The sequence below is a fragment of the Sander vitreus genome, chromosome 4 (assembly GCF_031162955.1).
Source record: "Sander vitreus isolate 19-12246 chromosome 4, sanVit1, whole genome shotgun sequence".
NCBI classification, from domain to species: Eukaryota; Metazoa; Chordata; class Actinopteri; order Perciformes; family Percidae; genus Sander; species Sander vitreus.
The window spans coordinates 5641624-5662913 of NC_135858.1; the positions used below are offsets into that span (position 1 = coordinate 5641624).

The 21290-nt window shown below is 41.6% G+C and overlaps 1 protein-coding gene across 1 annotated transcript; it reads right to left on the minus strand.

Annotated features, from left to right (window-relative positions):
* Nucleotides 1–934: 934 nt before the first annotated feature.
* Nucleotides 935–18651, minus strand: LOC144516514 (dysbindin-like). Its single transcript, XM_078247868.1, has 4 exons — nt 18433–18651; nt 2671–2823; nt 2438–2581; nt 935–2354 (listed from the first exon to the last, which is right to left on the minus strand). Exons 1-4 carry the CDS (start codon nt 18473–18475, stop codon nt 2095–2097), a joined length of 600 nt encoding a protein of 199 aa, XP_078103994.1. The 5' UTR covers nt 18476–18651; the 3' UTR covers nt 935–2094.
* Between the last annotated feature and the right edge of the window lie 2639 nt (nt 18652–21290).

Genomic DNA, 21290 nt, shown 5'->3' on the forward strand with positions numbered 1-21290 from the left:
GCGTCCTCTCCTTAACTTTACAGGATAAATACGCCGCCTCATTTTCCACTGAGATGTTCAGCACCCTCTGTGCCTTCTCCTCAAAGTCTAAAGGCTCAAATGATGTAGCTATGTTTAATCGTTTAATAATTAACTCCAATTTACTCATTTATTATTATATATTCACCTTTTCTTTTTTTCTTTATTAGTTTCTAATTAATAATTATCCATTTTCTCTGTTTTGGTTTGGTTATTTTTGGTTTCATCCCAGCTACATAGGAATTTCAATTTCCCTACAGACAATTATAATAGACACATTTAAAATAAAATAATAATTGGTTGTGACAATTAATAAACTTCCTTTTTTTCTTTTCTTTTAACTGAAAATAGGTTTAAAATCTTTTTAAAACATTTTTATCTGGCCCCTTATAACCATCATTGAAAATGTTTTGACGAAAACATGATTTCCGCTCATATTTTCAAATAGCAACAGCAATATGTCACATATGTCTAACATGTACTGTACATCCACATCAAATATTAAAGGTGATTACTGTGTGTGCGTGCATGCGTGCATGTTTGTGTATTCTGCCAATATTCAATCTATTACCCTCAACTGTGCTCATGATGATTTCTTAAGAATTGAACAATGATTGCAGTGATGGGACTTCTGAAACACTGCCTTATAGTTACTGGGACACTAAATGCCATATTTGCTGAACAATCTATCTTGCAAAAAGAAAGACTGATGTCTTTTCACTTTTTCTATATTTGATTCTTGTGCTTCAACATACATTGTGTGGTCTCAGCACATGGAAATTGCTTCCCTACAGGTTCTGGTTGTAGCGTCGTTAAGCTTCCGTGGAGGCAGATAAGTACTTTACATTCTTTTAAACATTTAAAAATAACCAGGGAATCTTTTGTTGATTTTTAGAAACATGACTATATTTTCCTCTCTTCCTTTATTGTTAAAACAAAGAAATCTTGTTAGAGATTCATTTACAATTGGAGCTAGAAAACCAATTTGCACCGGCAGGACAATGTGTTGTTTTCAAAAATAGTACAATTAATAGCATGAAGCCTTCTATTGTCAAATTTACCTCAAATCATCCAATTATTACTTTGCTTTACTTTCCGTGGATTGTGTTAATACTGTACAAAATTCATTATTCATCAACAACAAGTCAGATGACGTGAGAAATGGGAACACATCTTGTCTGTCAGAACATGCCAAAACATGAATAGAAACAGGTGAGAATATATAGGAAATCTCCGTGTTTACAGTTCATGGTCTGCAGCACCTCCAAAACACACACAGAACCCAACCCACAAGTCATAACTCAAAAGAAAAGGTACAAAGCAGTGATAAGAGCTAGTGTGTGGAAGACAGTCGCAGGTGAGAGGCCTCTTTCAGTAGCTCGCACCCTAAAGGCCTGGACACACAGAGCCGACGGCCAGACGTCAGCAGAAAAGGCAGTTGGGCTGATCAAATTGGTCAAAAAAAAAAGTGCCTCGGAACACACCAAAGCGACGAGACGTAATACGTCTCCATAACAGCAGGCGGCGCTAATCTGTATTGTCGCCCAAAAATGTAAAACCGGCAGTTGATTGGACGAACGCATCACGTGGGTCTGGTTTCTCCGGAAATTCAAAGCCAGACTGTCATGGCGGCTCGTTCAGAATACGATCTCATGTTGTACTAAAATAGTTCACCGAAACGTGTTTCTGAAAACATTTTAAGCGAGAAATAGGCCGTGCAGTTGCTGAATCTGTCTTCATTTCTGAACGACAAAGGTCAGTTTAAAAGATTTTCGTCAGATTTTGAGAGACTCTAATCACGCTCATTTCGCTCCCCGTTTCCGGGTTAGCACTCCACCAATCAGATGGGTCATTTGAGTCCGACTGCCGGCAGTGCCCGCCCCGCCGACTCTACATGTCAAATTGGCCAAAATGAAGGCCGACGGCTCCTCGGACGGACGACGGCACGGAACACACCGAACAGACTCGAGTCACTGCCCTCGCCAGACTGTCCAACGGCCGATTATCGGCTCTGTGTGTTCGGGCCTTGAAAGTTCACTTCTCCGAGGTGGAGATCTTTTGTGGAGAGGGTGTGTCCTACGAAGACGATGATGGAGTCTGACTTTTCACCTTCTCTGTCTCTGGAGGCACGGCTCTTCGCTTGACTGTGCCAGTGTGTGTTTCCTCATCGTCTGACCTGACTACGGGGGTGTCTCCTCCGTTGGCGTTGGTGGTTTGGCTGTCAGAGGAGGAGATGGAAGATGTGGAGGACATGCGGGACTTGGCATCAAGACCCTCGAGGACATGTCGAAAGAGTCCATTGCTGATTACTTCCTCGTTGTTATTGTTTCCGTGCCCTGTGAGTCAGATACAAAATATTGTTAGGGATGTAACTGTGCAGCGTGTCTTGTAATCTCTGCTCTGTTTGTGGTTTCCATACCTGGCAGTGGGGAGGTCAGCACCCCCTCTTCCTCACCAGAGCTGAAGAAGACATCCAAGGTCTCCTGGTCAGAGATGTCAATCAGCTCCATCTGGTCCAGCAAGTCCACATTCACCTCCATGGACGACACGCTGCCTATTGGAGCTGCAGGAGAGGGGAAGCAATGAAATTATGTGAATATATGAATGTGAATTTGTGCATGGGTTTACAGAAATGCCACCAGTCCAACTCACGTCTCTTATAGTCTCGGATACAAAGATGCGCCGAGGACAGATAGACGTCCACATCATGCTGGAAGACCTCCTCAAAGAAACGCTGTCTCTCTCTCAACTTTAACTGCTGTGCCACGTCCACATCTGGGAGCCTCTGGCTACGCTCGGTCTCCGCTGCCAATCGCAACAGGAAGGACAAAATGTTAGATACCAGCTCAGGTAAAGTTTTATACCTGATACTAGGGGTTTCAATGCCAGACAGCAGGTAAAGCTGCATTCCAAACACAATACAAGGAGATTTAACAGACTAGTTCCTCTACTCTTGAGGTAGGTGTGCTAGTCAGTGAGATTACCGGGTGTTGTAAGGGGTGACACATAGTTCCAGATCCATTTTACAGTCACACAGGGGGCAAATGTTGGTAACCAAAAGGGGGAGACATTGAGCTGTAAGTGAAAGACATAAGTAGGTGGAACCCATTGTTATGGACTTAAGGAGAGGTAATGAAAAGTCAATCACATACATCACAATTGTTAAAAGATATTGTTGATCATTATGATTTATTCCACTGACACACTGCTTTTTCTGATAAAAACAACAAACTGTTGTTGCTTTTATCAGGACACCTATGAAACAAGCTCTCCAAACACCCACACTGAACAGGGTTGCACATTTATTAAATGTCCACAGATTGATTTGCAAAGCAAGCTGTCAGGTCCTTTACTGAGTTAATCCTGTTTGAGATACCATGCGATCCCATTTCCCCCCTCATCAGCATCATTGCAATAAAGCTGAGTGCAAATCCAGTGTGCAAGAGTGGAGAGGGGTGAACTGCAGCAGCAATGAGGAGAGGGGAAATGCAGGACTGTAAATGTCTGAGACTGTAAGTGCTGTGGCCTTAAAAAAAAATATATATAAAATATATATATATATATATATATATATATATATATATACATAGTGATATATATAGTATATATCCCCCTTCCTCATTTCCTGTTCCTTTGCATGTTTGTCACACTTAAGTGTTTCGAACATCAAACCAATTTAAACAATAGTCAAGGACAACACAAGTAAACACAAAATGCAATTTGTAAATGAAGGTGTTAATTATTAAAAGGTGAAAAAAAATCCAAACCATCATGGCCCTGTGTGAAAAAGTGATTGCCCCCTAAACCTAATAACTGGTTGGGCCACCCTTAGCAGCAACAACTGCAACCAAGCGTTTGCGATAACGTGCAATGAGGCTTTTACAGCGTCCTGGAGGAATTTTGGCCCACTCATCTTTGCAGAATTGTCCTAATTCAGTTACATTAGAGGGTTTTTGAGCATGAACGGCCTTTTTAAGGTCATACCACAACATCTCAATAGGATTCAGGTCAGGACTTTGGCTAGGCCACTCCAAAGTCTTCATTTAGTTTTTCTTCAGCCATTCGGTGGTGGACTTGCTGGTGTGTTTAGGATCATTGTCCTGCTGCAGAACCCAAGTTCGTTTCAGCTTGAGTACACGAACAGATGGTCGGACATTCTCCTTCAGGATCTCTTGGTAGACAGCAGAATTCATAGTTCCTTTTATCACGGCAAGTCTTCCAGGTCCTGAAGCAGCAAAACAGCCCCAGACCATCACACTACCACCACCATATTTTACAGTTGGTATAATGTTCTTTTTATGAAATGCAGTGTTCCTTCTACGCCAGATATACTTGGACACACACCTTCCAAAGAGTTCCACTTTTGTCTCATCGGTCCACAGAATGTTGTCCCAAAAGTCTTGGGGATCATCAAGATGTGTTCTGGAGAAATTGAGACAAGCTTTGATGTTCTTTTTGCTCAGCAGTGGTTTTCTCCTTGGAACTCTGCCATGCAGGCCATTTTTTGCCCAGTCTTTTCCTGATGGTGGAGGCATGAACGCTGACCTTAACTGAGGCAAGTGAGGCCTGCAGTTCTTTGGGACGTTGTTGTGGGGTCTTTTGTGACCTCTTGGATGAGTCGTCGCTGCGCTCTTGGGGTAATTTTTGGGCGGCCGGCCACTCCTGGGAAGGTTCACCACTGTTCCATGTCTTCGCCATTTGTGGATAATGGCTCTCACTGTGGTTCGCTGGATTCCCAAAGCTTTGGAAATGGCTTTATAACCCTTTCCAGACTGATAGATCTCAATTACTTTCTTTCTCAATTGTTCCTGAATTTCTTTGGGTCTCGGCATGATGTGTAGCTTTTAAGGATCTTCTGGTGGACCTTACTGTGTCAAGCAGCTCCTATTTAAGTGATGCCTTGATTGTGAACAGGTGTGGCAATAATCAGGCCTGGGTGTGGCTAGAGAAATTGAACTCAGGTGTGGACAACCACAGTTATAGTATGTTTTAACAAGGGGGGCAATCACTTTTTTCACACAGGGCCATGATGGTTTGGATTTTTTTTCTCCTTTAATAATAAACACCTTCATTTACAAATTGCATTTTGTGTTTACTTGTGTTGTCCTTGACTTTTGTTTAAATTGGTTTGATGTTCGAAACACTTAAGTGTGACAAACATGCAAAGGAACAGGAAATGAGGAAGGGGGCAAACACTTTTTCACACCACTGTATATATATATATATATATATATATATATATATATATATATATATATATATATAACATATATTCGAGAAGTAAGAAAGTCAACTGTTGCTTTCAATTCATTTTATAGAAAAATCAACGTGGCATCTTTCAGCATCTAAGCTTGCAGCCTTTTATTATAAAGTGGTTTTCTATTCTATTCCCCCCTCTACTCGATATGTTGCATGAGTCATTAGAGCAATGTTGGAGTTTTGAGGAGCTATTACAACCTGTGGGCAGGGATTGAGATAATTGGATGAGGCGTTCAGGTCATGGGAATAATGTGACGATCATCTAGCCTGTGTTGAGAGCAGCAGTCACAGCAGCAGTCACAGCAGCACTGTGAAATACACCACTGGGTGATGGAGAGTAGAACGCTTAGGATGTTTACAATACCAGGAAAGGAAAGAATTCCAGAGATTCTCTGTTGTCTTTGAGAATTTGAAGAGACTCCCATTGAGACAACCTGTCTCATAATGAACTACAGCCAACTTAATAACTGCTGTAGTAGGGGTAAAGATGCAAACACTGGTGGCCGGGTTGGCTCAGTGGGTAGCGCAGGTGCACATATACTGAGAGGTTTATGCCCCGATGCAGAGGTCCAGGGTTCAAATCCGACCTGTGACTATTTCCTGCATGTCTTCCCTCTCTCTCCCCTTTGTCACCTAGCTGTCCTGTCAAATTAAAGGCGGAAAAGCCCCCCCCAAAAAAAAATGAAAAAAGATGCAAACACTGTAAAAAAAAAAAAAAAAGCCAAAAAGCAACAGGTTGCTGCCCTCAGAGTGCTGCGTCAGCGAAGTCTTTCCCCATGAGTCGTGTCCAGGCACCCATCAGTGGTGACAGAAGGACACGCACCTGTCAATGCAGCTCTGCTCTGCCCCGTTTGACAGCCTGTCTCCTGGGTGCAGGAACCTCTCTGGCTCAGAGAGGCAGACAGCTTTGGAGGGAAGAAGAAAAGGACAACTCAAACCCCAGTGTACAGTATGTGTGCAGAACACGGATTCCCGGAACATGTACAAGCATACTGACAGCAAAAAGTCATAAGTTGACAATATCTGCCTTGACACAGTGACCATACTGTCACTTTATGTGTTTGTCTCAAGTTATGGAGCTGAAATAATAGACGAACAATCAACAAAACATCCCAATGTCTCGTTTTGTTTTGTTTTGCTCACACTGATGCTTTTATTACTTCTATATAATAATTCCATTTTGTATGATCCTGTCGTCAATGGACACATGGTCAGTGATCATGATATCAATAGTGTGTCTAAATAGTTGTGTGCAGCCTGACTGGTTAGTCTTGTTTTTAATGAGCAAAATAAATAAAATGATCTGATAAACCACCGCCATATGGCGTTCTCTGGCCTGTCAGACAGGATCCGATCTTTCTGTGCACCAAACAGCTCCATTTTATCCCTTAGCAACACTATTTATTTCCTGTCTTGTATTTTAGTTCCTAAGACAGCAATAGATATTGACAAAGATCCAGCTTCTCTTCTCGTAGCTTCTTTTAAAGGGGTACCTTTCAGATACCCTGCTAGAGATAAAGAAAATAATAACAATGGTCATAGGTGGTGGAGCAGAAACTGAGATATCTGATTATTATTACCATTTTAGTCCCTGGTATGGGTCAAGGTCCAGAAATGCTGGACCCTATGATTCCCATAACGCCACTCAAAGGCATTTTCATTTGAGTTGCTCCTTGCTGGTAGTCTTGCTTTGTCAGACATTCCTCCACCGCGGGACTGCGGGGTAGAGTCTGGCAAGTCCCCATAGCATTCTGGGATGGGAGAAAAACGTGCCCTGGTTTATTGGCATTTCTTCAAAAGCAATCAAAGTCGCCTTGGGCGATGCTAAGTGCCGTATGGAGCAACGTTGCCTCTGCAAAATAGCCTCGGGAAGGAACTTGTTTTGGTGGAACGTGTACGTTTAAAAGTAGTTTTAGTCGCGCAACAGAAAACTCAGATTGAACAGATAGTCTAGCTAGCTGTCTGGATTTACCCTGCAGAGATCTGAGAAAAGGTTAATCATAGTCCTCATAAATCGACCAGAGGTTTAAAATGCCAACACAAAGGAAGCCCAAGGCAACGGATATCCGGCCTAAATGAGTGAAATCCGGCGGAATTTCCGTCGGCAACGGAGCAATCCTGGAGTGGAACGTCGGGGATATACCTTGCTGGTGAATGCTGATATTTTTCAAACTCCACAGTTAGTCTACGTAGTCTACAACTTCTACAACATGCTTTCTGTTATTGATTTGTAGTCTCCAAACGCCAAGATGAGATAATCCTAATGATATGCCCCTTTAACTATTATGATTGATTCCTTGGTTGTCTTTTCTGAAAGCTTAAAGGTGGAGTTAGCGATTCTGGAAAAAGATTTTATGATTTTTGTCACCCAATCCCCAAACAAATACAGATTTTTATATCAAGTTGCCAAGGTAATATCTCTGATGTTATTTACGTTTTATTACTATCATATTGTAGCTCCATTCCTCGTGGGCGAGGATGTGGAAGAGAGAGAGTAGCCGGAATTGTGTTTGTTTATTTCCCATTTAGAAAGCCAGGGCTGTGTATGAACACCAGATTGTTTTTCAGCACACACAGAACGGACAGCTAGCGGACTATGAGAAAATGTTTGCTAAATTTGACAAAATGTTTATTGGATTAGAATCACTGACTCCACCTTTAAAAGCGGGCACCAATTTGACGGTGCACTTCTGTAACTTTGTTGAAATGGACAGTTAAATGGACAGTTAAAAAAACAAAAAAAGGATCAATATTGATGCAGCAGAACCACAGATATTGTCTTTTTTTATTCTTTGTCCTTGTCTGACAGTGTAGCCAAATCACAGGGTCCATCTGTTCTTTTGTAGTTGCAATCTTCCGTAAGAAAAGTGATATCCTGAGATGGGAGGTCAATGATTACAAGTTGTTTATCTTATGCCAGCCATCTTAATGTCTTTGCAGCATTTCTGTCTTTATGTAGGCTAGATGTCTAAAGTTTTGAGTGTGCAATGCTCTCTAAATTCTTGCACCGTTACACAATAAGAAACACTATTGTCTTCCGAATGCAAAGGGAGAAGCGCTGACAAAGCAAGATGTCAGTCACAATCAGGAGCTGCCTGTCATGTGTGCTTAAATGAAAAAGAGCATCTTGTTTAATGTGACCAGCCATGTCAAAACACTGGATTTGTACTGGGTGAATGACTATCCTTTCTTTCCCTTCAAAAGGAGAGCAGACAAGACTTAAATAGCATGTTTGGGCTGCAACCAAGAAAAATATGCTTTTCATTACAGGCTACAGGTCTACATAAATTGCTTATCCTGGAGGGTTTTCCCACTCAGTTAACCAATGATTGATCACAGAATTGATTGTTTCTACTTAAAGGCTGAGGCCTGTGGAGAGCTAAAGGTTAGCTACAGAGGTATATCCTCACATTGATTTTGCTTCCCTATCCAGTTCTTTTTTCCATTGAATCACCTCGATCGATACGGCTTCCCTGGCCGCGGACGACTCCGGTGACCTCTGATTAGTGCAACCACTCACACGGGGAAATCGTCTTCCACAAGAAAAGCCTGGCCAGCGTGTCCACTGCTGATGAGATCACATGTCCAGTTTGCTGCGGCCCAAAGTCTTTAGTTTCATACCACGAGATGTCTGACGGGCCTGTGGCTGCTCAAGGGATAAACAACCTGCAGGCATGGGTTTGACCTGATGTTCTTTCTTTCTTTCGTTCTGTCTTTCTTTCTCTTTATGTCCTTTTTCTCTCTCTTTCTCTCTCTCTTTCTGTCTTTCTATCTTTTTATTGTGTTTTTTCAGGCTCTCTTTCTGTGTCTCTCTTTCTGTCTGTTCTCTGTATGTTCTTTCTGTCTTTCTGTCTCTTTTTGTCTCTATTTGTCTCTCTCTTCATGATCATTTTTCTCTCTCATTCTCTTTTTCTGTCCTATCTTTTTATTCTTTCTCTCGCTCTCTCTCTCTTTCTGTTCTCTATTCTGTCTTTCTGTCTCTCATTTTTCTGTCTCTTCTTTCTGTCTTTCACTCTCTGTGTCTTTTCTCTCTTTCTCTTTCTCATTCTTTTTTTGTCTTTCTGTCTCTTTGTCTATATTTCTCTTTGTCTCTCTTTCTATCCTTTCGGTGTTTCTTTTTGCCCTCTGTCACTCTCTTTTTTGTCTCTGTCTGTATTTCTTTCTGTCTGTCTCTCTTTTTTTATCCTCCTTTCTGTTAAACATTCTTTCTGCCTGCCTGTCTCTCTCTCTCTCTGTCTCACCCTCCTTCCTTCCTCTTAGCGCTCAGGGACTAAAGAAAGAATAGAATAATAAGAATAAGTCATAGATCAGGGGGTCAGAACTAGCTGGACATGCAGCATGACTGGAACAGACAGAAAGATAGAGACAGACAGAGCGGGCCGAACGTGTATGCATGCCACTCTGCCTCCCCACATAAAGACAAACCCAGATCCTCCGCTCAGGGGGCAGAGAGAGAAAGAGCCCATTCAGAGCCAGACAAAGGCTCCGATGTAAGGGAACGGGACTGGCCTGCACTCTAAAAGACATGATGCCATTTACAGGAAATCATTTTGGATGTAGTGGAGTGTGAATACACCTAAACTCAGCCTTTAATTTGTTTAGTAGAGTTATATTCTTTATTAGCCATGACATGTTTGTTAAATTCCTCCTATTCCTCAGTTTAATCAAATTTCTGTAAAAACTGCGTCATGACTTCTCAGCAGACCGGCAGCTGACAGCAAATATAATGCATCATATGATACTAACATGATGACCGTAAGATTGTTCAATGCTCTACTGTGTTAAGCCTAACTACATATCTATATCTGAAACATAACAAAAGCACAAATGCTAAGAATCAGGTCACTTTCTGGATCTATTTAGTATCTGCATGTCATGTGCCTCTTTCCAACTGCACAAACAGCAGAGGCAACACATTGATCTGAAGGCTACTAATGAAGGGAGAGGAGGGCTCCATGTCCCCCACAGGCTGCCATTAGCCCATCACTGTGCCAAGTGAAAATATGAGCTCAGTGGCAGACTCCCCTGTGACGGTTAAAGAGAAGGTCACAGGAGAACAGAGCAGTGATAACTGTCTATCCAGATGATCCAGTTGTTTTTACATTGGATGCAGGAGCAGCTCTGGCTAAAACAGAAACCCCAGTGGGAACCATTGCTTCCTCATCTGCTTTGATCATTTTAAGTCTATTTATCCAAGCCGAGGCTTTTTTCTGAGTAGTTTCCTTGTACAAATGGATGAGGTCATTCCCGTTTAAATGGCTGTGGTGGTGCTACACACTTCCATGTGTTGCCTCTCAGCCATTAGATTTAATACCAGACTGCTAAGACAAAGCATCGGGCAATGCATTGGCTTTTCTCCTGTTCCCTGTGTACATAAGACCCTCTGTATGGAGAACGAAAAATGACTTATTCATCCTTAATTCTGAAATGTAGCCTATACATCAATTAATCAATAAATATGGCAATGAATTAATTAAATAATAAATATCAATGGCGTTTTTCCCATTTCTATTTATTTATCTATTTAAGTATAAACTCCGCAAAGGAGGTCATGTTTTCAGTTTGTTTGTCAGCAGGATTACGGAAAAACTACTCATCTGATTTTCATCAAATTCAGTGAAAGGGTAAAGCATGTCAAGAAAGAACCCATTCAATATCGTTTTTGGTGGAGGACTGCACTAGACGCGCCCTTCTAGTTGATGAATGAGTAATTTTTTTGTCTTCCATAGCTGAGTACTAGTGTACTCCTCTCCCTCTCTGTCCCTCTCAAACACACTCTGTGGGTGTATATTGAATAGTTGAGGCATCCTAAACACTGGAACAGGCAGGAAACTCTGAGGTAACACTTGTTTGGTCTGAGGCCACTATGAATAGACTGGCTGCCCTTTCCACCCAAACACTTTCTTTGGGAGCAAAGAGATTTTAATTCACATAGATGGGTTCTCAGCTGCGGCAAGACCGAGGGAGATACAAAGAGAAAGATATGGTGAAAAGAAGGGAGGCAGTGGCTGTAAACACAGAAAGGCTGAAAGAATAATGATGGAGGAAAGATCAGGGAGGACAGGAACACTTGCAGAAAGGCTAAAAACAAGTAGGAGGATGTCTAGAGTATGACGGGAGAGAGGTCAGTCAAAAGTGAGTCAACACAAGGGTGTGGGTTATAGGCATGGAGAGGACGGAGAGAAGGAATTCTGCTCTCCCTCGGATGTCTTGTTATTTTTACCAAGAGTCTCTTCCGTAACTTTCAGCACAACATAGCAGGTGTCACCTTGCGGTGCCCTGTCCTCGGCTCAAAGTCCCCTTTTGTCGGCTAAATTTAACTGTAAAGACCGCTAAATTTAACTGTCATGTTTTCGTACGATATCATACAAATTGGTTTGCATAAGTTTCTGTACGATATCATACGAACCCGTTGAACAGTGACACAACAGCAGCACGCTGTTAACAGTCTACAGCTGATCATTAGTGGATCAGTCTCCTTGCCAGGGCTGTTACAGTAATTCATGTTGTCTAAGTGGTTGTGAAGAATTGTGGAGCGAATGTTTGGCTAAAGGGTAGAAGTTTTATCCTGCTCTAACAGCAACAGAGATGCAACTATGAATGCAATGTGCTAATGCATCACTAACATTAGAAAGGTGATGTTGTGTGCTTTAACACATCAGCACATCCTGAGAAAAAACTCAGTTCACTACTCCCGTCTTACAGTTTTCTCTTGTCAAGTAATTGCAGTTCCGTATCTTTTTCTCATTCCTCAGAACATATAGTGCTTTAAACTGAAGTGAAACAGACAAGGGGCCACGCTTGTAACGCTGTAAAATAGACAATAATATCTGTGGAGACTACGCACTTGCTCTGTGTCGCACTTTATTTATTTTTGGTTCCCTGAAATCCCTCTTTTCTCTCCAAAAAGCTGCCATTTACTGGGCTCCAGTTGCAAGGACAGGAAATGATTTATGGCAATTTTATTTATTTATGGTGACACCACACATTTATTCACTGGCATATGCTCTGTGTGTGTGTGTGTGTGTGTGTGTGTGTGTGTGTGTGTGTGTGTGTGTGTGTGTGTGTGTGTGTGTGTGTGTGTGTGTTCTTGTTTAACTACATTCGTGGGGTCCAAAAACCAGGAGTCCAGTATTGTGGGGTCCGGACAGCTTTGTGGGGCCAAAATGCTGGACCCCACAAGTTTAAAGGGCTGTTTTAGGTTAAGATGTGGCTTTAGGATTAGGGTTAGAATTAGGTTATGTTTAGGGTGAGGGTAAGGGTTAAGGTTAGGCACTATGTGTGTGTGTGTGTGTGTGTGTGTGTGTGTGTGTGTGTGTGTGTGTGTGTGTGTGTTTTCATTTGCATATTAGATCTGGCTGTTCTGAGCAGTGTCCAGCTCCATCAGCCCAGTCCGTCAGGACAACAATGACATCAGTGTTAACCCTCTCCTTCCTTCCCTTCTGCCTGATTATACCCAGACTGACAATATAACTGTTTGTAGGTCAGTGTCCTGTCCCACTGCTCTCCAGAAGCCCACAAACAGATTGTCATAAGTTCTGATCAACACAATAGGCTTCACCAGCTGGCAAAGTACTTTTCTCTATATTTACAAATCCTCTTATCCAGAATAACTATTACTGTAATGGACAGTATAATAAGATTAATTAATATTTTTAAGCAATCCAAACAGCCAATAATGCTCAGTTCTCTGTATGGGCCAGACAACTAACACTAAAAAAGCAACAAATGTAATTAAATAAAAAATAAAAAACTCTTTACCTGGAGTATTAATCATCATGGGTAAAGTAGCAAAGCCCTATAATAAAGACATTTGTGTTAATGGGTTTGTTCCTCTTGATACAGTAAAAGCAAAGTGCATCTGGAGTGGCTGTCAACAGACGGATAACACTGATACTGATGATTAAATCTGTAATCACACTCGAAAACAATAAATGATCTAGTGAAGGTTTACCGAGTACATAGGGTTAGGGCTCTCTCTGTCTAAGAGAAAGAGACAAAGAGGGAAACCTGCTTACTTCTCGCATTGCAATCCCTTTAACATTTACACGGCTCCCTGTTCTTCCTGCAACAGCTGCCTCTGCCCGTGTTTGTGAGGGAGGTTTAAAGCTATTTTCACTTCAGCTGGAAGAACTGTAGGAATGTTTGCCTAAACGCAACACCGTGTCTCAGCCATCTCTTCTCTGTTTATAGAGACTGAGGCAGGGTGGCCTGCAGATGCCGCCGGCTATAAAAGACTAAACACCATTTTATCATGATTTATTGAAGCACTGACTGGACAGAAAGATAAACAAAAATGTACTTCATGTTATCACAATCCCAAAAAACGTGTGTGATTTATAAGATAACAGTTTTTAAACCATATACAGTTGAATTTGATGCTGTCTCATATTTGGTAACTGTAAACTCCAAGAATAATTCTGACTTTAAGTGCTGGATTTGTTATCTTTTTTAAATGTAATAATTTTTTTCTTTATCAAATTTGCTGCAACTTACAGTAATAGTCCATCGTATTGCAGTAAAAACTGCATTTCTTGTCTATTTTTTCATAATCTTCAATTTTATTCTACTTTGATGGATTTTGTTTGTCCATCCATCCATCTTCATCCGCTTATCCGGGGTCGGGTCGCGGGGGTAGCAGCTCCAGCAGAGGACCCCAAACTTCCCGGATTTTTTTATTTTTTTTAAAATTCATTTTACCTTAAAATGGCCCTTGCACACCCACAGGTGCTTTCACTTATTGATTGATTATTTCCATTGCATGGTTTGGTTCGACTCACTTTCGGTACCAGGTTCTTCTATTTCGTTTTTTTACTGTGGACAATACCCCCTCAGTGTAGACGGGATTCTCAGCTCATCGCCATAGCAACAGCGTATGAAACTGCCATGACATCATCTTCACCGCCACACTCTGAATCATTTCATTGGCAACCTTTATCAGTTGTACTGCATAGTGTACGTATAGTGTACTTATAGTGTACGCCGTAGTTTTGCAGCCTGCCATTTTCGTCGAGTTAATAAAAAAATTGTGGCCGCTATTGACAGTAGCTTAGCTATTTAAAAATGGAGGGTTTGTGCAGTCTTAATGTCGTAGTGTCCTTGGGCAAGATACTGAAACCCAAATCGATCCAAATTGTGTGAATGTTTATCTAATGAGCACCTTGTATGGTAGCCTTGGCCACCAGAGTATGAATGTGTGTGAATGGGGTGAATGCTGCCTGTAGTGTAAAGTGCTTTGAGTGGTCGCTATATAAATGCAGTCCATTTACTGTGTCGCGCAAGTGACGTTTCTAGTGACGATTCTCTCTGACCAATCAGTGGTCTGCAGTGCTTTAACTCCACCTTCTGGTATCGATTCAGCTCGCTTGGACCGAGGTGCTGCCAAAAAAAAGTAAGAGACAGAGAAAAAAAAAAGAAAAAAAGCCACCAGGTGGCCTATTTTCCCACAACTTTTGCTAATGCGGAAAAAAAACTAAAAAAGATCGAGTCACGTTGAGTAGAGCCATGCCGTACCATGCAGTAGAAATGCGGCATTATACCTAATTTATTATTAATATAAAAGTATTGATTAAAGCAGCTTTAACTTCCACCTGTTTTTGCCTGTTATGATAGTCAGAGGAATACAATTGTTCTCCTTCCAGCAACCCCTCAGTAAACTCCAAATCATTAACTGAGCAAACAGGTGAATTTGTGCTACAAGTTCCACACATTTGGAAGAGTGCTGACATGATAGATTGCTGCTATCTTTCTGTGTAAGACTCAGTGTATGCATCGAGGCATTAGCTCTGATTATACACGGAGGATTCAGCTGAACAGTGAGTAGATGGATTTGTTGAGAACTAATGAGAGGAGGAGGAGATGTCCCCAGGGCTGCACAGCTTAGGCTGTTGAATTGATGGGAACCTTATTCAGTCATCCACGCAAGGCTGTTTAGTATAATCACACCAATATAATTAAGTTAAAGTGCTGACATGCCAAGAGGCATTGTTTATAATAGAATAATCTGTGTGTGTCTGCTTTTGTCACTTTGGTAGGCAGTGATGCTGTTAGTGTTCCTGGTTTCTGACAGACCATAATAAGTGTTAACAACAGCGACTGAATTGCCCCCCAAAAAAGGGAAACATTTCTGGTAATATATCAGTCTGACAGTGCCAGTATATATTAGTTATATTTTTTCACACAAAGTACGATCTATACTTAGGGCTGGGTACCGAATTCAATACTTTTGAGGCACCGACCGAATTGCCTCTAAAGTATAGCGTATCGCAAAATGCCTCGTCATTCAATACCCAATTTCAGTACCTAAGAAGTAAATCTCATCAGCGTCAGTCAGCCAATAAGCATGCAGCATGCTTCTAATAATGTTTGTGATTGTCTGTCTAACTTTACACAGCATAGAGACACGCAGGAAAAACTCTACATTACGCACAGAGATGGGGCTCATGTAGTAGGAGCAGAAAAATAGATAAAAAGATACCGGTATTGAATGTTTTTTAACCATACACAGCCCTATCTACACTTGACTAATTGGGAGAGAAATCACCCCTGGTTCAACCCAAATCAAATCAACTTACAACAACCTGTACTGATGTGTTAGTTTTATCCACGCTTCATTTTCATGTTGCCTTTTTTTCTGGCTCTTTCATAGAAAGATGATGTCTCCATGTTGTTCCCACTTAAGCACAACACCAGACCTTTCAATTGATGAAATAATTGGAGATGTGTGCCATGATTTAGAGGTCTGCAACCAGACTACTCTCAAATTTTTCATTTCTAAATGCTGTTTCGACGCCTTCTCACACTGCCTGGAGTAACGTTTAGTTTGGAAATAATGTAATCTATTTTTTCATTAGTTGGTAGTAAAAATAGTCAAATTTAAAGTTGCAATAATTCATATATTTTTACAATAGCAATGATTTAAATGACTATATGTAATGTGAAAGGGGGTCCCCTCGTGACGAACCCACACAACTGCTATTCAACTCGACAGTTTCCCTCAGCTCTACAAAGCGTTTTATTGTCTATAAGCTCTGCTGTTTTGGTTTAACAGTGCAAAAGTGTTGTTTATGGCTGCAGGAATCGGCTATCTTCAGCAAAAAATGCTTCTACCCAGGTGAACATAGTAGAGCATTTAGCTGCCAAAGAACCAGTTATTTTACTCAGGAGTTGATACAGAGGTATATATTGGATTCATCAAGTGGTCGCAAACACGACTCCCATTAAGCGTTTTCCCAAAAACGCTTAACAGTTTCTCTGTATCTGCTCGATGTGTGGCAACTTTATCCTGTTACAAGTTGACCTTAGCAACTGTATAAGCTGATACTATGTCAGTGTTGTTTTTACAGCTTGTCTCGCTGTCCTAAGTGGCAAAAAGATTATACGTAGAATGTAAACTACCTCAACATGACATCATCATTTTCAGTGGTAGGCAGCTGTAGCCATGCACAGGTGCTCAAGAGAAACAAATCAGGAAAACGAGTGTGAATCCAGCATTAACTCAGAAGTAATTCCGCCGGCTGCATGTATTTTCCGTTTTCTTCCACTCTCTTTGTATTGGAATTTTAAATTCTGTGGATTTATGAGGACTTTTGTAGACTGCTCCTCAGATCTCTGCATGGTAAGTTGAGACAGCTAGCTAGACTATCTGTCCAATCTGAGGTTTCTTTTAAAGAAATGCCACTAAACCAGAACACGTTTTACTCCCATCCCCGAATGCTATGTGGAGTAGGCAGACCCTCCTTCAGCGCGCTTTGGAGTATGGTCTGGCAAAGCGAGACTAATTCAGAAGAGATGGGGGTAAAGGAGGTAAAAGAAAACACCCACATGTTCCTCTTCTTCAGCATGTTTTCATCTGTATCCCCTCTAGCTCAGACTTTAACCTCCAGTGACTAGATGGCAGAGCAGCATAGCAGAATACATACTGTACGTATCCCTCAGAGTGTGATCAGTTAAAGATACAGACAGTACATGATATGGATTTTTACCACTCTAATTTGCTCATTAAACAGAATCTACTCCTCAGTCCTATCTGGGTCATGTCCAAGGGGACTGAGCTAAGAATACATGGAGAAACAATTCCTTCTCCACGCAGTAGCCTGCTGTCTGTAACATGCTCTCAACAGCTGGCCAGTCCTTCACTCCACAGCACACCAATGTGCCACTCTCTGGCACATTCCCACAATAATCAAAACGTGACAGAGCGGACTATAGAGGCACAGAGGCCGTGGGCAGAGCAACAGATGGGGGACTTCTTCTCTGGAGCTGCAGCCCTGATCCTTTTTAGGCTCATGAAATCACAAACTGATCTCACTAGGACTAATTCAATTTCAGGTCTGTGTGTCCTCACTGGGTTGGTGTGTTTGTGAAACAAGCTGCAGTCGACCCTCATGAGATCTGCAGGCACAATCCCTTTAGAAATAAGAGATCTTTGTCTGGAGCTTTGCGGTGGCCCTAATCCAAGCCTGCCCCACTCTGTGTGTGTGTGTGTGTGTGTGTGTGTGTGTGTGTGTGTGTGTGTGTGTGTGTGTGTGTGTGTGTGTGTGTGTGCGGGGGGGGGGAATGCATCCCTGTTCCTGTACAAAGAGAGTGTTTGGTATTAGTGGACATTACTCAGGGTGATGATTCAACATTCCTGTCTGATTTTTTTGGCTGACGCAGCACTTGGACCAGTCATATCAGGAAACATCAACACAACGGCAGCTATTTAACACACTGGTTGAACTGTTACACTGACACACACACGCACACGCACACACACACACACACAGCATATGCCAGTGAATAAATGTGGTGTCACCATAAATAAATAAAACCTGACTTACTTGGCATTAATTTGACACCAATTAATATAATATAGACATCAAATTTTATATTAAAAAAATATATTTCTGACATGTAAAAGGTGATACATGAAATGGGAAAGGCTTTCATTGTAGCTAAAGTTTCTGTGTCTTTGCCTTGAATGTTCAATCTGTGTGTGTGCTGTACTTCTGACCAAATATGGAGAATCATTTTTGCCCCTCTAAAGTCCTGCTCTACATCTAAAAAATAAAAACTGAGTTAATGGAGCAAACTTGCAGCTACATCTCAAAATATCCACCCGAACTGAAAAGATGATTTTCTGCAAAAGCTCTAGAAGTTTTAAAAATGACTCACAGGGCAGGCGTTTGCTGCGAACGTTGGCTGATGAGGAGCTCATGCTGCTGGAGAGTCGTAGAAAACAGAAAGAATCAATCAGAGATGATCAGGAGGAATTCAGCAGCAGAGAGGCTGCCAATCATCTCCCACCTCCTCTGCTCACTCGGACTGCTCCAATGTGACTGATGCTGGCTGTCACACTGCTGCTCTCCTTCCCCGTTTCCCCTCTTTGCCTCAGTGGACTCTGAGCCACTTGGATGAGGCGAGAATAAGTTTGTGGCTTAGTGGAGCCGACCAGCTGACCAATGATAGGGAGGAGGGAGGAGCTGAGGGAGACCGAGGAAGGGATAGAGAAGAGGGAAGGAGGGATTTTATGCAACAGAGTGGAAAATACCAAGGAGAGACAGACACATGCCTTTGTTATTTTTGTCTTTTTCCACCCCCTCCATCCCTCTCTGTTTCTTGTTCCCTGTCTCCCCATTTCTGTTGCAGATTTATAAACACTCTCTTCTGTGTCAGGGTCAAGTGATGTCGACAAATGTAACATTAACAGACAACAAATATCCCTTGAATTATTGCAACTGTTTAAGTAATAATTGGAATAGCAGCATTGCTCCTGAACAATTTAAAGACTTTTTAAGGTTTCTTCTTAAAGGTCCTATGACATGCTGCTTTTTGGATGCTTTTATATAGACCTTAGTGGTCCCCTAATACTGTATCTGAAGTCTCTTTTATATAGACCTTAGTGGTCCCCTAATACTGTATCTGAAGTCTCTTTTATATAGACCTTAGTGGTCCCCTAATACTGTATCTGAAGTCTCTTTTATATAGGCCTTAGTGGTCCCCTAATACTGTATCTGAAGTCTCTTTTATATAGACCTTAGTGGTCTCCTAATACTGTATCTGAAGTCTCTTTTATATAGGCCTTATTGGTCCCCTAATACTGTATCTGAAGTCTCTTTTATATAGACCTTAGTGGTCCCCCTAATACTGTATCTGAAGTCTCTTTTATATAGGCCTTAGTGGTCCCCTAATACTGTGTCTGAAGTGTCTTTTATATAGGCCTTAGTGGTCCCCTAATACTGTATCTGAAGTCTCTTTTATATAGACCTTAGTGGTCCCCTAATACTGTGTCTGAAGTCTCTTTTATATAGACCTTAGTGGTCCCCTAATACTGTATCTGAAGTCTCTTTCCTGAAATTCAGCCTTGGTGCAGAATTACAGCCACTAGAGCCAGTCCCACAATGAGCTTTCCTTAGGATGTGCCATTTCTTCATCTGTAGCTCTAAATGTTAATGAGGAGGAGAGAGGGGGGGCAAGGTAGAGGGTGGGGGTGTGGCCTTGACCAGCTTGCAGCCACGGTTGTAGCTCTATTTCCTCATGGAAGGGCCAAATTCTCTGGGCAGCTGTGGGCGGCGGGCAAAGCAGAGAAAGAGGAGGTAACCTTTCCCCTTATGACGACACAAAGGGAAGATTCCAGATCGGCCCATCTGAGCTTTCATTTTCTCAAAGGCAGAGCAGGATACCCAGGGCTCGGTTTACACCTATCACCATTTCTAGCCACTAGGGGACCATAGGCAGGCTGGGGGAACTCATATTAATGTTAAAAAAAAAACCTCATGAAGTGACATTTTCATGCCAAGGGACCTTTAACAAAGAACCTTTTGTTCCCACGCAAAATAACAGATTCTGAATGAGTGATTAATATTTGGATACAATGTGTGACAAGCTGTTGAAACAAATATCAAAATAGATTTTATATCCAAACATTAAAAGCAACACCTTTACACAAAAAAGATGAGCTCACACGCAGGCAACGGGAAAAAAGTCTTTTTTAATCCTACAGAAAATATTTGAAGAAAGATCTACTCATTTCACATTAGAGCTAAAACCATTATGAATGAATCCATCAGTCAACTGACAGAAGATACGTCAGCCAAACATTCTCTGCTTCCAGCTTGATCCAGTAAGGGTTTTTCTCTGTTTTATATCATTGTAAATTATTACTGTTGGTTGAACAAAACAAGACATTAACAGGTATCACATAGACTATGGGAAATTTGTGATGGACATTTGGATGGACACATTGTTTTTTACGAACCAAACAATAATCAATTAATTGAGAAAATAATCAGCAGATGAATCTATAATCAAAAATATTGGCATTGGCCCAATTTCACATTTCTCATTCCTGCTACTTTTGGCAGTAATCATTTGGCTACGTTCACACTGCAGGCCAAAGTGGCCCAAAACATTTTTTTTTGGGGTCAAGTGACCAAGTCAGACTTCTTCAGAAGTAGTGTGAACACTCAAATCGGGCGCACCCACCGGCCCGTCTCGCCCGCACCGTCGGGGAGGTGGAGCGTGAGCGCATGCGATACGACCCGAAAAATGGTGAACTAGAGCCAGAGGAAACTCTGGTGGAGGCCCGTAGCGGTCCTGATGTGAAAATCTGTCATCCGGTCACACAGACCTCTGTAGTGAATTTGCAGCCATAACCCCGCAAAAGGCCAAAATAGGCAATTTGGCTCTCTTTCTCTTCATTCTTCTCCTCCTCAGCACCTGCTCATTCATGTTACGGCTGTCATTACACAAACATTTTGAAATAAAAGCAAAAATGCTTACTTTACTTTACTCCATAACCTCCCTAACTTTAGCGCAACAGCGTGCTGCATCTGATGTCATTGTTATTGTTCTTTTGCGCATGATGGTCAAACCGCAAATGGTTCACACTGGAATCTGATATAGGCCACATTTTAAAAGGGAATGTGAACAGCCAAACAAAAAAATCGGATCTGAGCAAAAAATTCGAATTAAGCATTAAGACTTGCAGTGTAGAAATGTATATGTGTTTCTTAATTAGTCATTTCTTATCA

Coding starts and splice junctions, on each gene's coding strand:
- LOC144516514 (XM_078247868.1), bottom strand. CDS start 18,475: ATGAGCTCCTCATCAGCCAACGTTCGCAGCAAACGCCTGCCCT. Junction 2,824..18,432: donor TCGCAGCAAACGCCTGCCCT/GTGAGTCATTTT, acceptor TGCGATTGGCAG/CGGAGACCGAGCGTAGCCAG. Junction 2,582..2,670: donor TATCCGAGACTATAAGAGAC/GTGAGTTGGACT, acceptor CCTCTCCTGCAG/CTCCAATAGGCAGCGTGTCG.